Source organism: Dasypus novemcinctus, chromosome 21 (assembly GCF_030445035.2).
Source record: "Dasypus novemcinctus isolate mDasNov1 chromosome 21, mDasNov1.1.hap2, whole genome shotgun sequence".
Lineage (NCBI taxonomy): Eukaryota > Metazoa > Chordata > Mammalia > Cingulata > Dasypodidae > Dasypus > Dasypus novemcinctus.
This window is the reverse complement of record NC_080693.1, coordinates 28,482,968-28,502,295: the sequence shown is the minus strand read 5'-3', so window position 1 is coordinate 28,502,295 and position 19,328 is coordinate 28,482,968. Positions and strand designations below refer to the sequence as shown.

General features: G+C 44.0%; 1 protein-coding gene across 5 annotated transcripts in view; it reads right to left on the bottom strand.

Annotated features, from left to right (window-relative positions):
• The window catches only part of ANKFY1 (ankyrin repeat and FYVE domain containing 1), a 110,644-nt gene that overhangs the window by 6,789 nt on the left and 84,527 nt on the right, over window positions 1-19,328 (bottom strand). For all 5 annotated transcript variants that reach the window (XM_071210393.1, XM_071210391.1, XM_004476989.4 and 2 more), the window contains 12 exons: window positions 16,127-16,355; window positions 15,086-15,184; window positions 14,680-14,833; window positions 13,771-13,939; window positions 12,832-12,950; window positions 11,971-12,127; window positions 11,087-11,287; window positions 9,434-9,610; window positions 2,929-3,076; window positions 2,361-2,451; window positions 1,955-2,079; window positions 61-207 (listed from right to left, as the gene is read on the bottom strand). In XM_071210393.1, the coding sequence (XP_071066494.1) occupies window positions 61-207; window positions 1,955-2,079; window positions 2,361-2,451; window positions 2,929-3,076; window positions 9,434-9,610; window positions 11,087-11,287; window positions 11,971-12,127; window positions 12,832-12,950; window positions 13,771-13,939; window positions 14,680-14,833; window positions 15,086-15,184; window positions 16,127-16,355 (1,816 nt within the window). The remainder of the gene's footprint in view (window positions 1-60; window positions 208-1,954; window positions 2,080-2,360; window positions 2,452-2,928; window positions 3,077-9,433; window positions 9,611-11,086; window positions 11,288-11,970; window positions 12,128-12,831; window positions 12,951-13,770; window positions 13,940-14,679; window positions 14,834-15,085; window positions 15,185-16,126; window positions 16,356-19,328) is intronic.

Genomic DNA, 19,328 nt, shown 5'->3' with positions numbered 1-19,328 from the left:
ATCTGGGTAATCAACACTGTAACCAGGCTTGCCTTGAAAAGCAAAAAGGAGGCCACTCACCTAACAGTCTAAACAGAAGTTGCTTGGTAGCAACCTGATAGTTGAAAATGTTGACTCCTTGGTTATTATTCACCCCAAGGCGAGCCCCGGATCGGACGATGGCGCGGCACAAGTTGGCATTCCCTTTCATGTATGCTAGGAGCAGCACTAGAAAACAAAATCACAGCAGGACTTCTTCCTATCTGGCCCTAGGCTGGCCCCACTGAAGGGCTGGCAGAGGACAAGAGGAGAGGACAAGAGGACAGGACAGACCCCTGGCAAGACATTCATTAGGAAAGTCCCCACATACCCACAGCGGCCCTCTGAGGCTCTGGTGAGACCTCTAGAGCTGCTCCAGCTCCAGGACAGTCTCAGTCACCACCCGCCAGACAAACTCTCCCCTTTGGAGCTCTGAAACCAAGAGAACTGAAGTAGGGATAAGACACTGAAGGTAAAAATACAAGCGGTCTCAGCTGCCTTCCTCCAGCATGAAACAGTTTCACCATGAAGAACCAAGCTCTTTTCATACAATGTAATTACATCTAAAGACCTGTGAGTAATGTACTGCGGGGAAAACCTGCCTGGGGAGCATGCCTCAGAAAGTTCTCCGGCCCACTGGAGCCTCTCTCTGTCAAGTGCAAGCCCGACAGAAGGCAATCTGGCTAGACCGTCATGCTGGTCCTCTCTACTGACAATTACAGCAGACAGCAGCTCCCCTTTACCTTTACCACACACTCTATTTCAATTCTTTATTCTCAAAATAATCCAGTAAGATGAGGGTTACTTTTCCTATTATCAAGTGAGGAAACAGGCATAGAGTTAGAAAACTCACAGGTCTGTGTAAGTCAGAAGTCTGGACGTACGGCACCTGTCTGCCAGGCTGCCCTCCATCCTGCCTGCCTGGTTACCCACCCCGCAAATGGCACTCACTGCAGTACATGCTGGGCCCAGGGACTTATGCTCAGGGGCTGACTCCTCTGAAGCGCAGGCCCATCTCTACCAGCTCGCTTTAAAAACATGTTCATATATCACAATTCTTCCCAAGGCCAAGAACTGGTGATAAAATATTTGTTCATACAAAAGTTTAGGATACCCCTGGGTGACTGCATTCCCGCCAAGGCCACAGAGGTTCTGCCGGGCCTGAGGGTGGAGCAACGGGAGTGAGGTAGCAGCGAAGCGCTCAGGGAGCCCTGGGCTGTGTGGAAAAAGAGCTGGATAGAACCCTGGACCTTGTATGTGGGAAGCCAGCACCCAACCACTGAGCCACACTGGCTCCCCTGAGTTGGCTACTTTTGTTTGCTTGTTGTTTGTTCTTTTGTTTTTAGGAAGCACCAGGAACCGAACCTGGGACCTCCCATGTGGGAAGCATGTGCACTGCCTACCCCATGGGCTTGAGTACTCAATAAGAAAATGAGTACAAAAATTCTTTAAAAACAGCTTTTTTTTTTTGTACAAAAACTGTACAAATGAACACAGTGCACGTGGGTTGCTAGAAGACCACCATAAGAAAGGCCTATTTATCCCCCTTAATAATAAGTCACCACTTGTCACTTTCTCAAAGCTCCAGTCAACACAGACTGGAGCACAGCTCTTCCTCCAGAGGCCCTGTGAGGTGGTCATATTTACCTCCCTGTTGGGATCTGGGAGCTTGGGCAGGGCCCTGGTTGACTGGACAAGAAGATGGGGCCAATAAAAATGGTGGACAGGGCTGTTTGGACATGGGTTTGGCTTTGGAGCACTAGATATACTTCAGATGTGATTATGCCTAAAATTAGACACTACCACTTTCATGACAGGGATCTGTGACAGGCGCTCTAAGAGCCCAGCATAAATGCAGTTAGCTTAATGGCCTTAAAGAACAACATGTGCATAGGGTCACAAGTAAGATGGGATATACAAATCCCTTATTACATACCCGTGTTTCCTTCTGCATCTGGTTTATCTAGAGGATACTCAGGCATACACTCCAAGAAGAGATCAAAGATGGCTGCTGCATTCTCTTTGCCGTACTGTCCCAAAATGTGCAGTGGTGACTGACCTCTGAAAAAGTAAGTTGGAAAAATTAGGTATGTATTTGCCATGGCCATCATACACAAAAATAAGATTTTCTGACCTCTATGATGGTGGATAAATCTAAAGGATATAAAACATTTCACAAAAGTTTTTCTATAAAGTGTTTTTCAAAAACAAAGTGCCAGGACACCAAAGGCTGTTTATGTGCCCCAACACCCCGTTCTGCAGCATTCACCCGGGGCTCAGAGAGCAGGCCAGGTAACGCCGAGCCCGGGATGTGCACCCAACAATATTCGTTAGACACTCACCTTAGATTAAAGGCTTCAGCATCCACAGTGCACTCTGTCAGGAGGGCCCGGATGTTGTTGAGCCGACCGTGCATGACAGCCAGGTGAAGTGCTGGGGAGAAAATCCTCTTAGTGCGCAAGCCCACGAGCATATGCAGAAAAACTTGACTTCTACTCATCCTCGCCAACCTCCCTCTAGGCAAGACGCAGCCAGAGCAACCACTGGCCACACACAGAACAATCTTTTCCTTCCCAGTCCTCACCACCCCCTGAGAGTGAGTCACACATACAACCCTGTGATCCTTGGCTTTCTGTTTCAAAAGATGAGATTTAATGGTTTCCACAAGAAGCCACTTGAGGCTTCCAGGGTTACTGGATTACCAATCAGATTGGGGTGGGGGGTTGCTCAGAGCCTAGTCAGGGGCAGGTTGGATGCTCGGTTCAGAGCATTTCCTCTGTCAGCTGTGCTCCTGTAAGAGCCGACCCCTGAGGCACAGAAGACCTGGGGTGTGCAGCACAGCTACAACCCTAGAAAGGAGGGTAGCTCCAGGCACTCAGTACTGGACAGAGAGGAATGACCAGGAATTACCATTATTTCCATTCTCATCCACAGCAGCAAAATCCACTCCATTCTCTAGGAGCACGGAGCAGATGGTAGGCAGGTCCTGCTGGGCGGCAAGATGGAGGGCAGTCTGGCGGTGCTTGGTTAATTCATTCACTTTGGCTCCTGCAAGAAGCTGTTGAGGTTGCTGGCATAAGCAGCCTCTCTACCACAACCAAGGGCCCACTTACAAGGGCCTCGCCTGCCTGTCTGCTAACATCCACAGAGACCAGTGGTCTGCTCTGCTGGCAAACCTGGGAGCCAAAGGACCTCAGCCACACTCCTGGCGAGGTGTAAGCCAGCAAAACCTTTCCCCAGGGCACACTGGCCATAATCTATCCGAATATTAACCATTTCCTCTGGACACAAAAATTCTACTTCTAGGACTTTAGTACATAAAAAACTGCTCACATACACAAACAAAATAAAACAAAACCGCTCAGGACTGCAGTGGTGTTCGCTGCATTATGTAATGATGTCCACTGCTTGTAACAGTAAAACCTGGTTACAAAAAGGATTTGATTATAAAAATTATAGCCAAACAATTGAATAAGTAACCATTAAGATGATAAATATTTATGTATTAGCATGGAAAAATGTCTATGATATATTAAGTAAAAAAAAGGGGGGAGGGGAAGAGCAAGTTAGAAAACAGTATGACAGCATGACACCATTTGGATATATAGATTATCTATATTTGTATATCTATATATATGTATTTGCACACATACATACATATACATACATATATACATACGTACACTTTGAAAGTGTTTTTAAAATCACAAACACCGAACTCAGAGAACAGTTGAGGGTGAAAGGGAGATACTTTCTGCTTTATATCCTTCTGTGCTTTAAGTTTTTCCACAATGAGCATGAACTGTTTTTAAATTATTTTTGAAAGAAGGGAAATAAAAAGAATTACAGAATCAAAAGCAGGTAGGACCTTTAAATTTAATTCTTGCCTATTCATTTAGTGAATGAAGTTTACTCATTATCTGCTTTCTGACAATTTCAATGACAGTTGCTGTTAACACAGAAAATAATCTGTACTTCGCCATCAGAAACCAGTCTGCCTCTCATGAGGTCTGAGGCCACCCCTGGTCCCCTCGTGTATACGTGCAGGCAACCCTGCCTCTATGAGAATCTAGGCATCGCTTAACTGCTCTCGTTCTGTCCTTGACTTCTGAGTTCTGGCCTCCCCAAACCTCTGGGCATTCAACCAAATCACACATAGATCCAGACAGGACATATCGTAGAGCAGGGGTTCTTAACCTTTTTAGTTCCACGGACCCCTCTGTCAGTCAGGTGAAAACCACGGACCCCTTCTCAGGAAGTAGAGGTATTTAATAAATACATCATACCCCCACAAGAATAATGCTTTGTTTTGTTTTGTTTTTTCACTTTTCAATTCAAGCTCATGGACCCCCTCAAATCTTTCCCCTGGTTAAGAACCCCTCTTGTAGAGGGATATTCAAGGCCACCAGTACTGTTCTGGGGATCAGAGCTAACCCCAAAGTTGGTTAACTTGGGTGAGGGGAGGGGTGTGGGCAAAGGCACTGTTTCAAATGAGAAGAGATCAAACATTAAGCTGAACCAACTCATAGGGCAAGGACTGCATGGACACTGTGTGGAAGAGCAGATGCTTCCAGGACCCCTTTCACCCCTGAGGTCAGGCATTACTAAGGCAGGCACATTACCTCGGGGAAAGGGCCAGGACCCTCAAACTGCCCTGCACTGTCAGGGTGGCAGACAGATCCATGGACATGCAGCCTGATTCCCTATTTCGAGGCCTGCCGCTATCCCTTGCGTCCACCTGATCCACCTCCTCTATCATTTTCTAGCCACTGCCTCACCCAGGCCTCTTTGCTGGTGGCCCTGTCCCACGCCCTTATATTCCACCCCCAAAGTATCTTCTTTAAAATGCTCTCACAGTCGATCACATATAGTCATAAAAGTTTTTCTAAAAAGTATTTTTCAAAAACAAAAATGCCAAGATATCAAGGCTAGTCAGGTGCCCCCCCAGTGCCCAGTTCTGCAGTGTGCACCTGGGGCTGACAGGAGGCACCAGTGGCCATCAGCTCTGAACCAGGGTATTCTCAGCAGAAACACTTTCAATGGTTTCCCCACTGCCTAAAAGATAAAGGAGGTCACAGTTCTTGGCTGGAAATACGAGACCTCACAATCTGGCATTACCTGCCTTTCCAAACTAATTTCTGTCTACTCTCTACTTAAATTTCAACCAAATATTTCTGCTTAAAGCATAGCACGTGCACTTTCTGGTCACATCATCTTTGCTCAGGCCTTCCCTTCAGCCTGAGTTGCATTATGTTGTACTAGAAAAACCATCTTTGGAGTCAAATAAAATGGTTAAAGTCCCAGCTATACTACTGTCAAGGTAATAAATAAACTTGGAAAAAGAACATTCTTTCTGGTTGTAATTTCAACTGTAAAATGACTAAGGACCCCCTACCTCACACTATTTACATAAATTAACTGCATATGGATCCATTAAAAAAATATGGATCAACAACCTAAATATAAGAACTAAAACTATGAAACTATTAGAAGCAATATCTAAGGAAATATCTTAGGGAAATATCTTTAGGATTTTCTTAGACTTTATACCAAAAGTACAAACAACAAAAGGAAAAATACGTAAACTGGACTTCATTAAAATTAAAAGCTTTTGTACATCAAAAGAGACTATGATGGGAAGCAGAATTGGCTCAATGGATAGAGTGTCTGTCTACCACATGGGAGATCCATAGTTCAAACCCAGGACCTTCTTGACTCGTGTGGAGCTGGCCCATGCACAGCACTGATGTGCACAAGGAGTGCTGCGCCACGCAGGGGTGTCCCCGGCATAGGGGAGCCCCACGTGCAAGGACTGCGCCCCGTAAGGAGAGCTGCCCAGTGCGAAAGAAAGTGCAGCCTGCCCAGGAGTGGCACTGCACACACAGAGAGCTGATGCAGCAAGATAACACAACAAAAAAGAGACACAGATTCCTGGGCCGCTGACAAGAATAGAAGCGAACAGAGAAGAGTACACAGCCAATGGACACAAAGAGCAGACATCTGGGGGGGTAGAGAGGGAGAGATAAAAAAAATAGAGACGATCATGGGGGAGCGGATGTGGCTCAAGTAGTTGAGCACCTGCTTCCCACATGGGAGGTCCCAACTTCAATCCCCAGTTCCTCCTAAAACGAAAGAGCAAACAATAAGCAAACAAATGAAAACACCAAATCAGGGGAGCCAGTGTGGCTCAGTGGTTGAGCACCCACATCCTACATACAAGGTTCTGGTTTCAATCCCCAGTCCTGTTACTTCAAAAGAGTATCATGAGGTAAGGGGACATAGCTCAAGCATTTGGGTGCCTGCCTACCACATGGGAGGTCCCAGTTTGGTTCCTGGTGCCTCTTTTTTTTTTTTTAAAGATTTATTTTATTTCTCTCTCCTTCCCCCCACCCCCCAGTTGTCTGTTCTCTGTGTCCATTTGCTGTGTGTTCTTCTTTGTCCTCTTCTGTTGTTGTCAGCGGCAAGGGAATCTGTGTTTCTTTTTGTTGCATCATCTTGTGTGTCAGCTCTCCGTGTGTGTGGCGCCACTCCTGGGCAGGCAGAACTTCCTTTGGTGCTGGGCGGCTCTCCTTACTGGGCCCACTCCTTGCACGTGGGGTTCCCCTATGCGGGGGCACCCCTGCATGGCAGGGCACTCCTTGCGCCCATCACCACTGTGCATGGGCCAGCTCCACATGGGTCAAGGAGGCCCAGGGTTTGAACCGCAGACCTCCCATGTGGTAGGTGGACGCCCTAACCACTGGGCCAAGTCCGCTTCCCTCCTGGTGCCTCTTAAAGAAGACAAGCAAGACAGCGAGCTGATGCGACAGGCAGGTGTGGTGAACTGATGCAACAAGATGATGTAACAAAGAGACACAACGAGTGGATTAGTCAGCCAAAGGGGTGCTGATGCAAATACCAGAAATTAGTTGGTTTTTATAAAGGTTATTTATTTGGGGTAGGAGCTTACAGATACCAGGTCATAAAGCATAAGTTACTTCCCTCACCAAAGTCTATTTTCACATGTTGGAGTAAGATGGCTGCTGACGTCTGTGAGGGTTTGGGCTTCCTGGGTTCCTCCCTTCCAGGGTCTTGCTTCTCTCTGGGTTCACAGTTTCTCTCTTCCCAGGGTTTGCTTCTTCCTAGGCTCAGCATTTCTCTCTTTCTGAGACTTGCTTCTCTTTCCTCTGTGAGCTTACTTCCCAGGGCTCCAGCTTAAAGCTTCAGCATAAAACTCCAACATCAAAAACCCTCAACTCTGTCCTTTGCCATGCCTTTTATCTGTGAGTCCCCACCGACCTAGGGGTAGGGACTCAACTGGCCTCAAAGCCCTAATCATAACTTAATCATGCCCAGGTACAGATCAGATTACAAACATAATCCAATATCTATTTTTGGAATTCATAACCATATCAAACTGTTACAATGAGGAAACAAAATGAGAGACACATTTTGTGGAGTGGAGGTAGCTTAGGCTGTTGGGCATTTCCCTCCCACATGGGAGGCCCCAGGTTTGGTTCCTGGTGCTTCCTATAAAAAAGAAGACACGCATACAACGAACAGACACAGAGAGCAGATAGCAAGCACAAACAATAGGGTGGGGCAGAGGGGAATGAATAAATCTTTGAAAAAAAAGAAAAATATCATGAAAGTGAAAAGACAACCTAAGGAATGGGAGAAATATTTGGAAATCATATATTGGATAAGGGTTTAATATCCAGAATATATAAAGGATTCTACAAGTCAACAACAAAAAACAAACCAATTTAAAAGATGGGCAAAGGTCTTAAAGACATTTTTTTCAAATAAGATATACAAATGGCTAATAAGCACATGAAAAAATTTCAACATCGGTGGCCACTACATAAATGCAAGCCCAAATCACAATGAGATACCACTTCATACCCACTAGGATGGCTATTAATTCAAAAAAAAAGAAACAGATGATGAAAATGTGGAGAAACAATAACCCTCTTATATTGTTGGTAGGAGTGTAAAATTGTAGATTCACTGTGGAAAACATTTGGTGGTTCCTCAGATAGTTAAGTATAGCATTACCAAATGACCTGGCAATCCCATTTCGAATACATAACCAAAAGAACTGGAAGCAGGAATTCAAACAGGTATTTGTTACACCAATGTTCATTGCAACATTCACTATTGTGAATACAATAGTCAAAAGATGGAAGCAACCCAAGTGTCCAACAACAGATGAATGGATAACAAAATGTGGTAACTGCATAAAATAGAATATTATTCAGCTGTAAAAAAGGAGTAAAGTTGATACATACAACATGGATGAACATCATGTTGAGTGAAATAAGTCAGACAAAAATGGACAAATATTGTATGATTTCACTTACATGAAATACTTAGAATATGCAAATTCAGAGAGACAGAAAGTAGTTTATAGGCTACCAGAGTAGGAGGATAGGTTGGGGGTGGGGCTGGGAATGGGAAGTTAATGCTTAGTGGATGTAGAGTGTTTGGGATGAGGAAAAAGTTTTGGTTTAATAGATGATAGAGATGGTAGTGGCATCACATTGTGAATATAATTAATACCAATGAATTGTATACTTGAAAGTGTTTAAAATCATCTCTTACCTACAAAGTCAAAGCAGAATTTAGTGCTTACATTACATTTTATCACACTGCTGCACAGTGGTTAATACACCAATCCTCTGTGTTGGTTCACTGATAGTTATTTAGACATTAAGGATACAAACATATATACATAAATACATACAAAGCTTATAATTCATCTGTAAACAAAAATAGAGAATAGTATTCTTCAGATAAACATAATCTGTTCAAAGGAAAAATGAAAGTGAATACTCTCTCCTGGACCCCTCTGGAGTTTTTTTTTTTTTTTTTTTTAACGAGGTACCAGAGATTGAACCCAGAACCTCATACATGGGAAGCAGGCTCTTTACTTCTGAGCTATAACTGCTCCGTAATGAGAGTTGGTTTCTTCATTTGTTTTTTTTTAGGAGGTACTGGGGATCGAATCTGGGACCTTGTACATGGAAAGCAGGCGCTCAACCACTTGAGCTACATCTGCTCCCCTCCTCTGGAAGGTGTTTTTTTGTTTGTTTTTTGTTTTTAAAACAAATCAATTTATTGGTACATATTCTCTGGAGAGTTCTGAGCATTAAGAGAGTCGGCCCAGCTGAAAGCAGAGTTGAATGCCTGAAACAAAACAGGCAGACTACAGAAGCTCTGAAACGCATCCCTTCCCTGACAGCCCCTCCACCCTGCCTCTGCCAGCTAAAGCTTGCTCTCCCTTGTGGCCCCCCTCCAGCTCTGCTGCCCGTGCAGCCTATTGGGCACTCAGACGTGCTGCCCACTGGCCTTTCACAATAGCTGGCAAATACCTGTGGTAAGAAATTCTGCCTTATACACATTAGATGCAATCAAATGTTTATGCGTCACTTACCAAATTGCGGACAATAATCTCTGAGCCCGCTTGGACAGCTAGGTGTAAAGGTGTCAACTTGGAAGCATCCTGGACTCTGGAATTCACATTAGCCTGGACACTGATCAGAAATAGGACGCTTTCAATATCAGAGTTCTGAACTGCCACGTGAAGAAAATTCCGGCCCTTGTTATCCACCTAAGGCAATGAGTGGGGACCAAAATATTAGTAGGCTCCCTTGCCAAAATATCTCCTCAACTCCTGTGGGCCACGCTGACCATTGGCGAGATCCTCCCAAGAACCAATACTAAATAATGCCCCCTGTGCACGTGAGCACACACACACAGACCAGACCCACTCTACATATTTGTGCATGTGACCACGTGTGCATTGTCACATCCATGTGGTCAGGGGAAGGAGCTACTATAATAGTTCAAACCTGTCCTCCTATAGCAGGAGCTGGACAGGGAAAGGAAAGCGCCAGCTTATTATCGTGTTCAGAGAGAGGAAAATGTGGAGACCAGCTTTGGGAAGCTCTTTGCTTTGGCTAAAACAAGCACCAGCATGCGAACACCAGCCTGACCCCTGAGCAGTCAAACAAAGGGTTCCTGGTTTCAGAAAACTTCCTCTTTTACGGAACTACAGGATAATACCCAATGAGGGAGGCAGCCAACTGCATGTCCCGGGCTTTGTTCCACTGAAGTCAAGCAGACAAGAGCTTGCTCAGATCAAGCCACACAGTATAATGTAGTTGAAGAGCTGTGAATAGTACGAGTGGCCAGTTAGAAGTAAGAGACACCGAAACGGCACACATACCCTACTACCACTTCTCCCTCACATACAAACACAGCACGTGCTGGTAAAACAAGCAATCCTCTTCAAAGAACTTTGATCAATAGTACCAGTTCCATACTAAATGGAGAAGAAAGGTGAGATGATTTTATCTCTATTCATAAATGCTTTACTTTATCTGAGCAAGTATAGGTTAACACCTACATATTTCTTATACAAATATTGAAGAAAGGTGATATACAGAAGCCTGAAATACCAAGCTTCCCTTTTGCCTTCATAAATGGCTATTCATAGATCTTGGCAGTATTCTAAGTGCTAGCTGGAGATTCAAGGATCCAAGTAAGGTTCTGTAAGACTGACTTAGTACCTGCCAAGCTTCTACTTCAGATCAGTTGTTGCTGTCATTTCCCACCCAATCTGTTGTTGCAGATCAACAAATCACTATACAGATTTAGCAACTGATAAAGAACAAGGTCACTTAGTCAGTTAAGACAAATGATAATGACTTAATTCCTCTAAACAAAGTTGCTTAACATCATGACACAGGCTCCGCAATTTTAATTTAAATCTTTTCAAGACATTCATGACTAGGGCAAATAAATAACCAAGCAAAGCAAAATATAAACTTAGTTTTCAAATCACAGAATTACAGACCTAGCAATCTCCTGTTCCAATCTAAACGTGACACTATCAGGTGGCTGTCATACAAGCCCATCCAACACTGATAGGACATCTTAATGACCAAACTTCAAGAAAGGGGAGCATGATTTCAACACATGTCACATAAGAGACCTGCTTAGTTGCTGACATCTTTTAGTCTCCACATAACAGGCTAAGTTGTGCTCAGGGCAATGTGGAGAGTGTCAGGTGCTGGTCATTTACCTGCTCAGCGGCCCCAGACTCTCGTTTGAGAATGGCCTCCGCTGCCTTGTTGTTCTTATAAGTCATGGCGCAGGCAAAGGGGGTCAGCCCTTGTCTGTCTCGTACATTTAAGTGGATACTAGGGTGAGAAATCAACAACTGAATGATGACACTGTGTTGGTTGCTGATGGCCACATGGACAGGTGTTCTTCCTTCTGCATCCTGTGGGGACAAGGCAAAGATTCAATGTCCAATTGAAAGACAAAACTCAGGAAAAATATGAAGGGGGAAAACTTTTAAATTCCAGTTATGAGAATCAATACTACCGCCTTGTATTTGATATCAAAGAGGCCAAACCACAGCAATACCTGGAAGCTGCTCCCTATTATCCATGCCCAGCAAATCCATGGTGACAGTGGGCTCAGCAAAAACACATTTGTTTTAGAAGATCTGCAGTTAACCTGAGCTCTAAATTATACCACTCTTTACCTGGCTACGTGGCTCATACATAAATCTTCATAGGCTAGAACATCAAAAAGCATCAAGGAACATAGCTCAGGGGTGTCAAGTGAACCCTGGAACATTTTCCTAACCACAGTATTCAGCTTGGGACTAAAATAAACTCACAATTGAAATCTATAACGAAGGGGGAAAATAGTAAAAGAAATCTTCCTCATGTTGTAGTAAGGACAACAGGCACATAAAAGAGAAATCTTAACCTGGAATCATTAATATTACTAGGCAGGCTATAAGAGATGGAGCAAATCACTTCGTCTGTATGCACTTTAGTCCCACGCATGGTAAAGCAGACCTGGGACTGGAGAGTCTGCAGGTGCCTTGCCATAGGAGGAAATTTTTCTAATTCTGAGGTAACCACCTCCCTGGAAAAGAGAAATTCTATATACCTGTGCATTTACATTGGCACCAAACTCCAGAAGACACTGCACCGTCTCTTCTAGTCCCCAAGAGGCTGCCAAATGCAAGGGGGTCTGTCCATCTCTGGCCTCTTCCTCCCCTTCTCCATTAGCACCTGGTTGTCTGGGACTATTCACATCACAGCCACTGAAAGGAAAGAGGAAATAAGAGGAAGGCTTCCAGAGCCAGGTTTCTACCTAGCCTACAGGCATGCTGCTAAATACAGAGGAGCAGTCTCATCCAATCCTACAAAAAAGTTCCTGCCAGGGATTACTGTCTTTGGTTCTTGGCTTCAAATACTGATATCTGGAACCCACGCCCATAGATTCTTATGCAATTGGTCCTAGGGGCAACCTGGGCGTCAGAATTATAAAAAGTGCCCCAGGGGATATACATGCATTTTAAGTTTGAGAACCCTTGCTCTAAAGGTTTCCTGAATAACCTTGCCCAACATATCCTCATCCTGCAATGAGGGAGCCATGTTAGGGCGCATGCATGTTAGTGAGGGAATATGGCTGGGAGCCGTCTGTGGAGGCCATCTAGTCTCCTCCACCCCTGTCTTGTGGCTTCATGGTGTGAACTGGTCTGAAAGAACCACAGAAGTCCCTGCAGCTCCCTAAGCAGGAAGTGGATTTAGGTTTTAGATTCTGTGATCCAGGGGCATGAATCCCTCCCCTTATAAGTAAGCTCAGCCCTTGAATGACCTGACATAATGAACAGTGACCTCAGTTTTAATTATGAAAGTCAAGCCAGCTATAGGCATGTTAAGACTGTAGGCGGAGTAAAATAATAAAGGAGCTAGTTTGCAAAAATCAGAATAAGATCTAAAGAGATACTTGGGCTTCTCAGACCTGCGAATAAGAAAGCAGGCAATGGCTTCATTGTTTTCATCAATGGCTCTGTGAAGGAGTGTCTGAAGGCACCCACTAGGTCCTGGACCCCAGCATGTGGCATCACAACCATGTCTGACCTGCACAAAAACACAGGTTACTCAAAAACACCGTTTAGCAAAGACAAGTCTTATTATCATCTCAGAGCTCTATGCACATCATTAGGTTCATTTTTCAGGCAAGATGCAGTAAATAATTAACTAATTACTTTAATCTGTATCATTCATTATAGTTTTACCAACACTGATTAAAGTCTGCTCTGTGTAAGTTCTTACACAGGTCCTGTAGTAGGGGTTTTGGAGATATTGTGTTTAGTGCCCTCTATAGCTATATTCTAGAACAGACAGAAAGCACATACAAGTGCATGTAAACACACACACACACACACACACACACAAACTCCTGTAACACATACTTGTACTTTAAAGGTAATCTCAATAACAACTGGGTAAAACCCCAGATGCAAAATGCCTTGATGTCACAGTGCAGGCCTGTCTTTCAGAGAGCTAAATGAAGACTTCCAAGTTTACCCCCACTTTGGGTGATGGTCTTCTGAACAAGGGAGACAAACCTGAGCTTGGGAATTTATTGCTATGGTGATAATGAGGGCAGCCCATACCAAAATAACCCACCCCAGGAGAAGACTCCTGATGAAATGTTTCACCCTCTTGCTTCTTGGTAGCTTTCTTGGTAAAGACAACCTAAAATGAAAGTTTGGGCCAGGACTATGCTGAACAGCAGGTTTCTTGAACATAACTGTCAACTGCTCCTCCCTGACCCAATCTGTTAACTTGGCAGTTCACTAACTTTGCCCCTTGTGATTACTACATAGATACCAAGTCCATCTCTGGCACAACCTGCCCCATCTGTAAACAGAGGCTCAAGTGGTGCTTGTCTCACCAGAGTCGATGCAATGTCCTCCAGATTATTTGCCAACGCGAGCCACAGTGGGGGATTCCCCTTCTCATCTGGCACAGACATGTCCGCTCCTCGGGTGCATATTGCATCGACTACAAGTGGAAGCTGATTTCTGATGGCCAGCTGAAGGGCTGTCTCCCCATCCTGAGTCCTGTTGGGAGAAACACACCAAAACCCAACATTTGTATCTAAGCAGAAAAATAAAGCCGCCCTCCTGGGCATTCTAGAGGCCAGCATCCACTGTATTCCTTAAAGACACTTGACTCACATTCCTTTGTATTTTCTCAGGGAAATTAAAAGTCATTACCATCTGACCCTTCTGCCATTTAAAAAATATTGCTATACCACCCTATTGCATTCAGAGGAGTGACCAACGTCCCAGTGTGTTGAAATCTTATGGGCATACAGCTGTTTTTAACAGCATCCTAATAAAATGCCAACCCTAACACCCACTTGACAAAACACTTCTTTCACTCACTTATTCATTCAGAGTCACTTGACTTTGGAGGCAGAAATAAGCTCCTTTGAAAATATGATGACAAAAATTTAACTATGGGTACATTTCCCCCTCAAGTCTTTGATGAGTTCATTTGCTGGAACGGTTTTCATTACAAATGAAATGCCTACTTAAACCACTGATTTCCAATTGTCCTTTATACTGAGGTTTGTGCAATATTGTACTGGTCCTGAAAGGTTCAAACAAGAGCAAAGCACAGTTCTCCATCTCCACCCCATAAGGCTACTTACTGATTATATTGCATTTTGTACTTTTTCAGAGCCATTGTTTCCTTTCCTTTATTTAATAAGGAACAAAAATATTTTCCACAAGCAAGGCAATGCTTTAAACCCTGTTAAATGTGACCTGGTGCTACAGTGGCTGTTTTATCCTACCTGACATTTATATCTGCTTGATGCTCCAGGAGAAAGAGCGCGCTCTTGCTATCCTGCCGTCGTATGGCCATGTGCAGCAAGGTCTGCCCATCTGACATGGTATCATTAATGGAAGCCCCGGAGCCCAGAAGCTGGGCTGCAATCGTGTGCATGCCTGGGAAATAAATAAGCCCGATGAATACATGCTCAGCTTTTCCTACTTCCCCAACATCTTACTACAACAAACACTTCCTCTCAATTTCTCAAAGCCAGCATTTTTCCACGGGATATTACACACTTAACTCACAATCAAATGATGGGCCCCACCTCCTCCTCCACCACCTACATCCCCCTTTCTCTTGCTCTCTCTCCCCCACCCCCTAACAAATGGGTGTCTGCAGTCATCAGCAGCCTCTGGCAGTCTTACCAGTCCATAAAGCCAGGCCTAGCACAGTCTGGTCTCGGGAATCCTTGAGGCTGAAGTCCGGAATGATTTGCAAGTTGTTAGTGGCATGAAGAGCATTGGCTAAATTTTAAGAAAGGAAAAGAACACTTGATTTCACTGTCCTATGGATCACAATGAAAGCACTCAAGCAAACGAGAGCTCAGTTTCAAATTGACTGGCTAAGATATGATCACTTTTGTACAAAAAGAACTGATAAATCTTTTTGTGGGGGATGGAAGCCTGGAAATTTGGTATTTAGAACAAAGCTTATGGAGAGAGTTTTTCAAAAGCTGAAAGCAGTGAATTTTCATATAAGGAAAACATACTTCACTGCGGAAACATACTCTGATTACCAGATTATTAAAAAGAGGATTAAAACAATGTACTGAAGGATGTCTGCCTAATATATAAAATCTTAAAACTCTGTAGAGGACCAAAAAATAGACACATTCTGCCTAAAACCTCATTTCTTTCCATAAGTACAATACCAAAAATGCTTGCCCTAACAAGGACTTAAACAAGGGTAAACCAAATTTCAGGAAAGAAAAGAGAAAAATCTGAGGATGTGTTTGTAAGGGAAGGAGCCCAGCTCCACGGCAGGGGATTCCTGCGCCCTCCCCTTTTCTGGCTCACTTGCCAGGGAGGCTCACAGAAGACATGCTGCAGCAGAGTTCTCAAAGGCAGTGCTCATGCCAGGGCAAAGGCTTGTCTTGTCTTACACTAAAATGGCCTGAAGTCCCTCCCCTCAAAGTGTAAGAGATGGTAGAGCCAAAGGTTAACCTTAGCCCAAGAGGTGACATGAGATGCCTCATCCTGGAAACATACACAGGGAAAGGCAGCAGTCAAGAACCAGACTAAACGCTTACTTAGTTTGACCCAAAAGGATTTTTTTGGGAGGGTTGGGAACGGGGTTAGAAAACGGCTATGTAAAACTCAGCATGGAAAAAACAGCATCTCTGTAATGAGCCACTCAAAACTGCCGTCACAAGTCCAGGTGACTGGCAGGAGTGCCCCACAACCTACCTTTCTGCTCCAGGATGACAGACACCACATCTGGATGATTATGAGCAATTGCCATGTGCAGGGGTGTCTGCAGATAGACGCTGTCCGTACAGCTGGTAAGAGATGCAACTTCCTTTGGCAAAGGCAGAGCTTCCTGTGTCTGCAGGTTTGGGTTGGCACCTTGCTGCAGGAGCTCTGCAGTGAGGCTGGCCAGGCCGTGCCGACAGGCTGTGTGCAATGGAGTTTCACCCTGAACGAAATCAAACAGCTCCAATCTGAGCATTTACAGGTAAGGTGTCCCCTTCACAAAGGGATAATGGCAACAGATACGTGGAAATAAGCCCCAGGGCCAGCCACAGCCCTCAGCTCATCCTGTCACCAGGTGACCTCTGTGGCTTTCACCCCACTCCTTCTTCCCAGTTTCTTCTCCTGCACTCTTCCCTTCCTCTTTAGTTTCTTCAACTTCTTCTCAAGCACCTTCCAAATACTTTGGCTTCCCATTGTTTTCATCCCCAATCATCTTCTTAACCTCCCTTTACTTTGTTTTTGTAAATTACAAAAGTAATATATGCTTTTTAATATATTGTTACTAAAAATGAACCCTCCAAGTGTCACCAAAATAAACTTTGTAAAAGATGGGAGAGCCTCACAATCACAGCCCCAGAGACAAGCAGTGGTAAGAGCTTGACCATCACTTCTCTTTCACCCTCACAACCACACCTAGGCCCTGGTCTCCGGACCTGCTTATATCAGCCTCATCTGGAACTCTGATCAAGAACCCCCCATTTTAAAATTAAAAACATTTTAAATTAGCATTACAGGTACTTGATTAAATATTCAAAGGGTACAAGAATACACAGTGAAAAGAAGTCTCTTGGGAGCGGATGTAACTCAGGTGGTTGAGCACCTGTTTCCCATGTATGAGGTCCTGGGTTCAATCCCTCGTACCTTCTAAAAAATAAAACAAAAATAAATAAAAATAAAAAAAAGTCTCTTCTCACACTTGAACCTCACCATCCAATTAACCTTCCCTAAAGGAACCATTATTGCCAGTTTCATGTTTCTCTCCAGTGGCAGACACACACGTATGCACACATGTGTATTATGTATATGTGTATGCATACACATGTGCAGTTTTTTTCACCAAAGTGGGAACTGAACACACTGCTCAGCACTTTGTTCTATTATCAAAGTTAAATAGCGCCGCTGTTTAAAGACTCAGAGTTGGATAAGGTTTGTTGTGAAAAACTGCAAGATCTCCCCTCCCCTCTCCTCAAAAGGATTCTCCTTTCTCAGAGGGAACCTTTTTTAACTTTTTCAGCTGGGTTTTTGTAATCTCTCTATTTCTACCTAACATATTTTTTATTCTTGCCTGTTGATTTTCCAGCTTCGGGCACTGTTTGTGGGACTTACCCCCATGTAAAGTAAGGCTCTAGGTCCTTTACTCCTTTATCCTTTACTCCATGTGCCCTCTTCCCATCCCACATCCTCCCCACAGAGTTGTGTAACAATTGTGGCGAGAGGCTTCACAAGCGTGTCCTCTTCCATGGGGCCATCCTCTGCACCAGCCCTTCTTCCCTACACATTCTCACGTAGTATGCTACCACTCTCATAGCTTCTACCAGCGAAACAAGCAACAGAGTCTCAAACCCAAGTCTGCAGCCCTATAATCACACCTAAGTTTTCCATTGTTGGCTATCCAGCCCCATCTGAATGTTTCTAAAGGAGTTCAACAATGACAAAATTGAATTCCCTCCCTGCACACCAGTTCTTCCTCCTGACCAGGTCCTTCTTTCTCTTAATGGCTACATCACAATAGCTTTAACACCTCTCTTCCCGCATTGACAGCCATAAATGGGCAAGTCCTGGTGACTATAATTCTGTAAGTCCTCTGAAACCTGTCCCTCTGGAACCAAATCCAGTGGTAGAAACCAGGAGCTCCAGCCTGGACCTCCAAAGTATACCCTCCACACCAGCCATCCCAGGCAGTTTTCTCATTTCTAAAAACGGTCATACTGCTTTTCTGCCCAAACCTTCAGTCCCCTGAGGATCTTCTCTACCCACAGAATAATGTCCAAACACGAGGTCCTTCTCTAGTGTGGGTGTCACAGGCTTAAAAGTCAGATCTCCGCTACATTTTATGTTACACCCAGTTTTGTTATGAAGGGTATCAGAAAAGGGACAGCAGTTGGTAGACAATGTGGGCTCAAGGGAGGATTTTTAAAAGTCAGGATATAGTAGAGCGAGTCTATATGCTAAGAAAAATGAACAGTGGGCAAAACTGAGGAAAAACAGACAGAGACAGAAACACATAATAGTAAGAGCAACATCACTGAGAAGGTGATGAAGGAGTCATGAGATCCAGAGCCCAAATAAAGATGAGAACAGGGACACCCCATCCATTCTAGCTGTGTGGGTTTAGGTTGGCAGGCTGGAAGATTTGATGATGGAAAAGTATGGTGCTGTCCTGTCCCCTCTCCCTTGTACTTTCAAGGCACTTTGATATGTCTTAGATAACAAGCTCATTGTTTACTGTCCACTGTTCTATCCAGCATTGTGGAGAGAATGCACAATTATAAATCCCAGTACCTGGATTTTAATACTGGCTCCATTATTTACGAGCCACTCAACCTTTCAGAACCTCAAGATCTAAAATTCTGAAATAAGGGTTTTATAAATGTGGAAAACATCTTTTCAATCCTAATAATAGCTGCTGCTTCTAGGTCCACTGTGAGAATTAAAAGGAATAATATCAAGTTTCTAGCGCAAAGTTATTGTAAACTCAGTGTGATCTTAAAAATATCCTCAAGGGAGTGGGTGTAACTCAGTGGTTGAATGCCTGCTTCCCATGTACAAGGTTGCAGGTCCAATCCCTGGTACCTCTTTAAAAAAAAAATCATATGTGAAAACATTGAAGTAAAAATAAAAATCACTTAGGATTTCCAGTGTTGTTCTGGATGTTATGCTAGTAAGCTCTGAAATATATCTTTTCTTTTCATCTTAATTACAACCCTGTGAAATCAATATTGACCCCATTTTACATATGAGAAAGCTAAAAATTAAGTAACTTGGCTCAGACTACACAGGGAGGGAGTGGGAAACCTGGTAAACCCAGGCATGCTCAACTCCAAAAGCCATTCTTTTAACCAAAGCACTAAATAATATACCTTGTTAGCTCATGCTATGGACCAAAAAAAAATCTACATAGGAAAGACACAGTAAA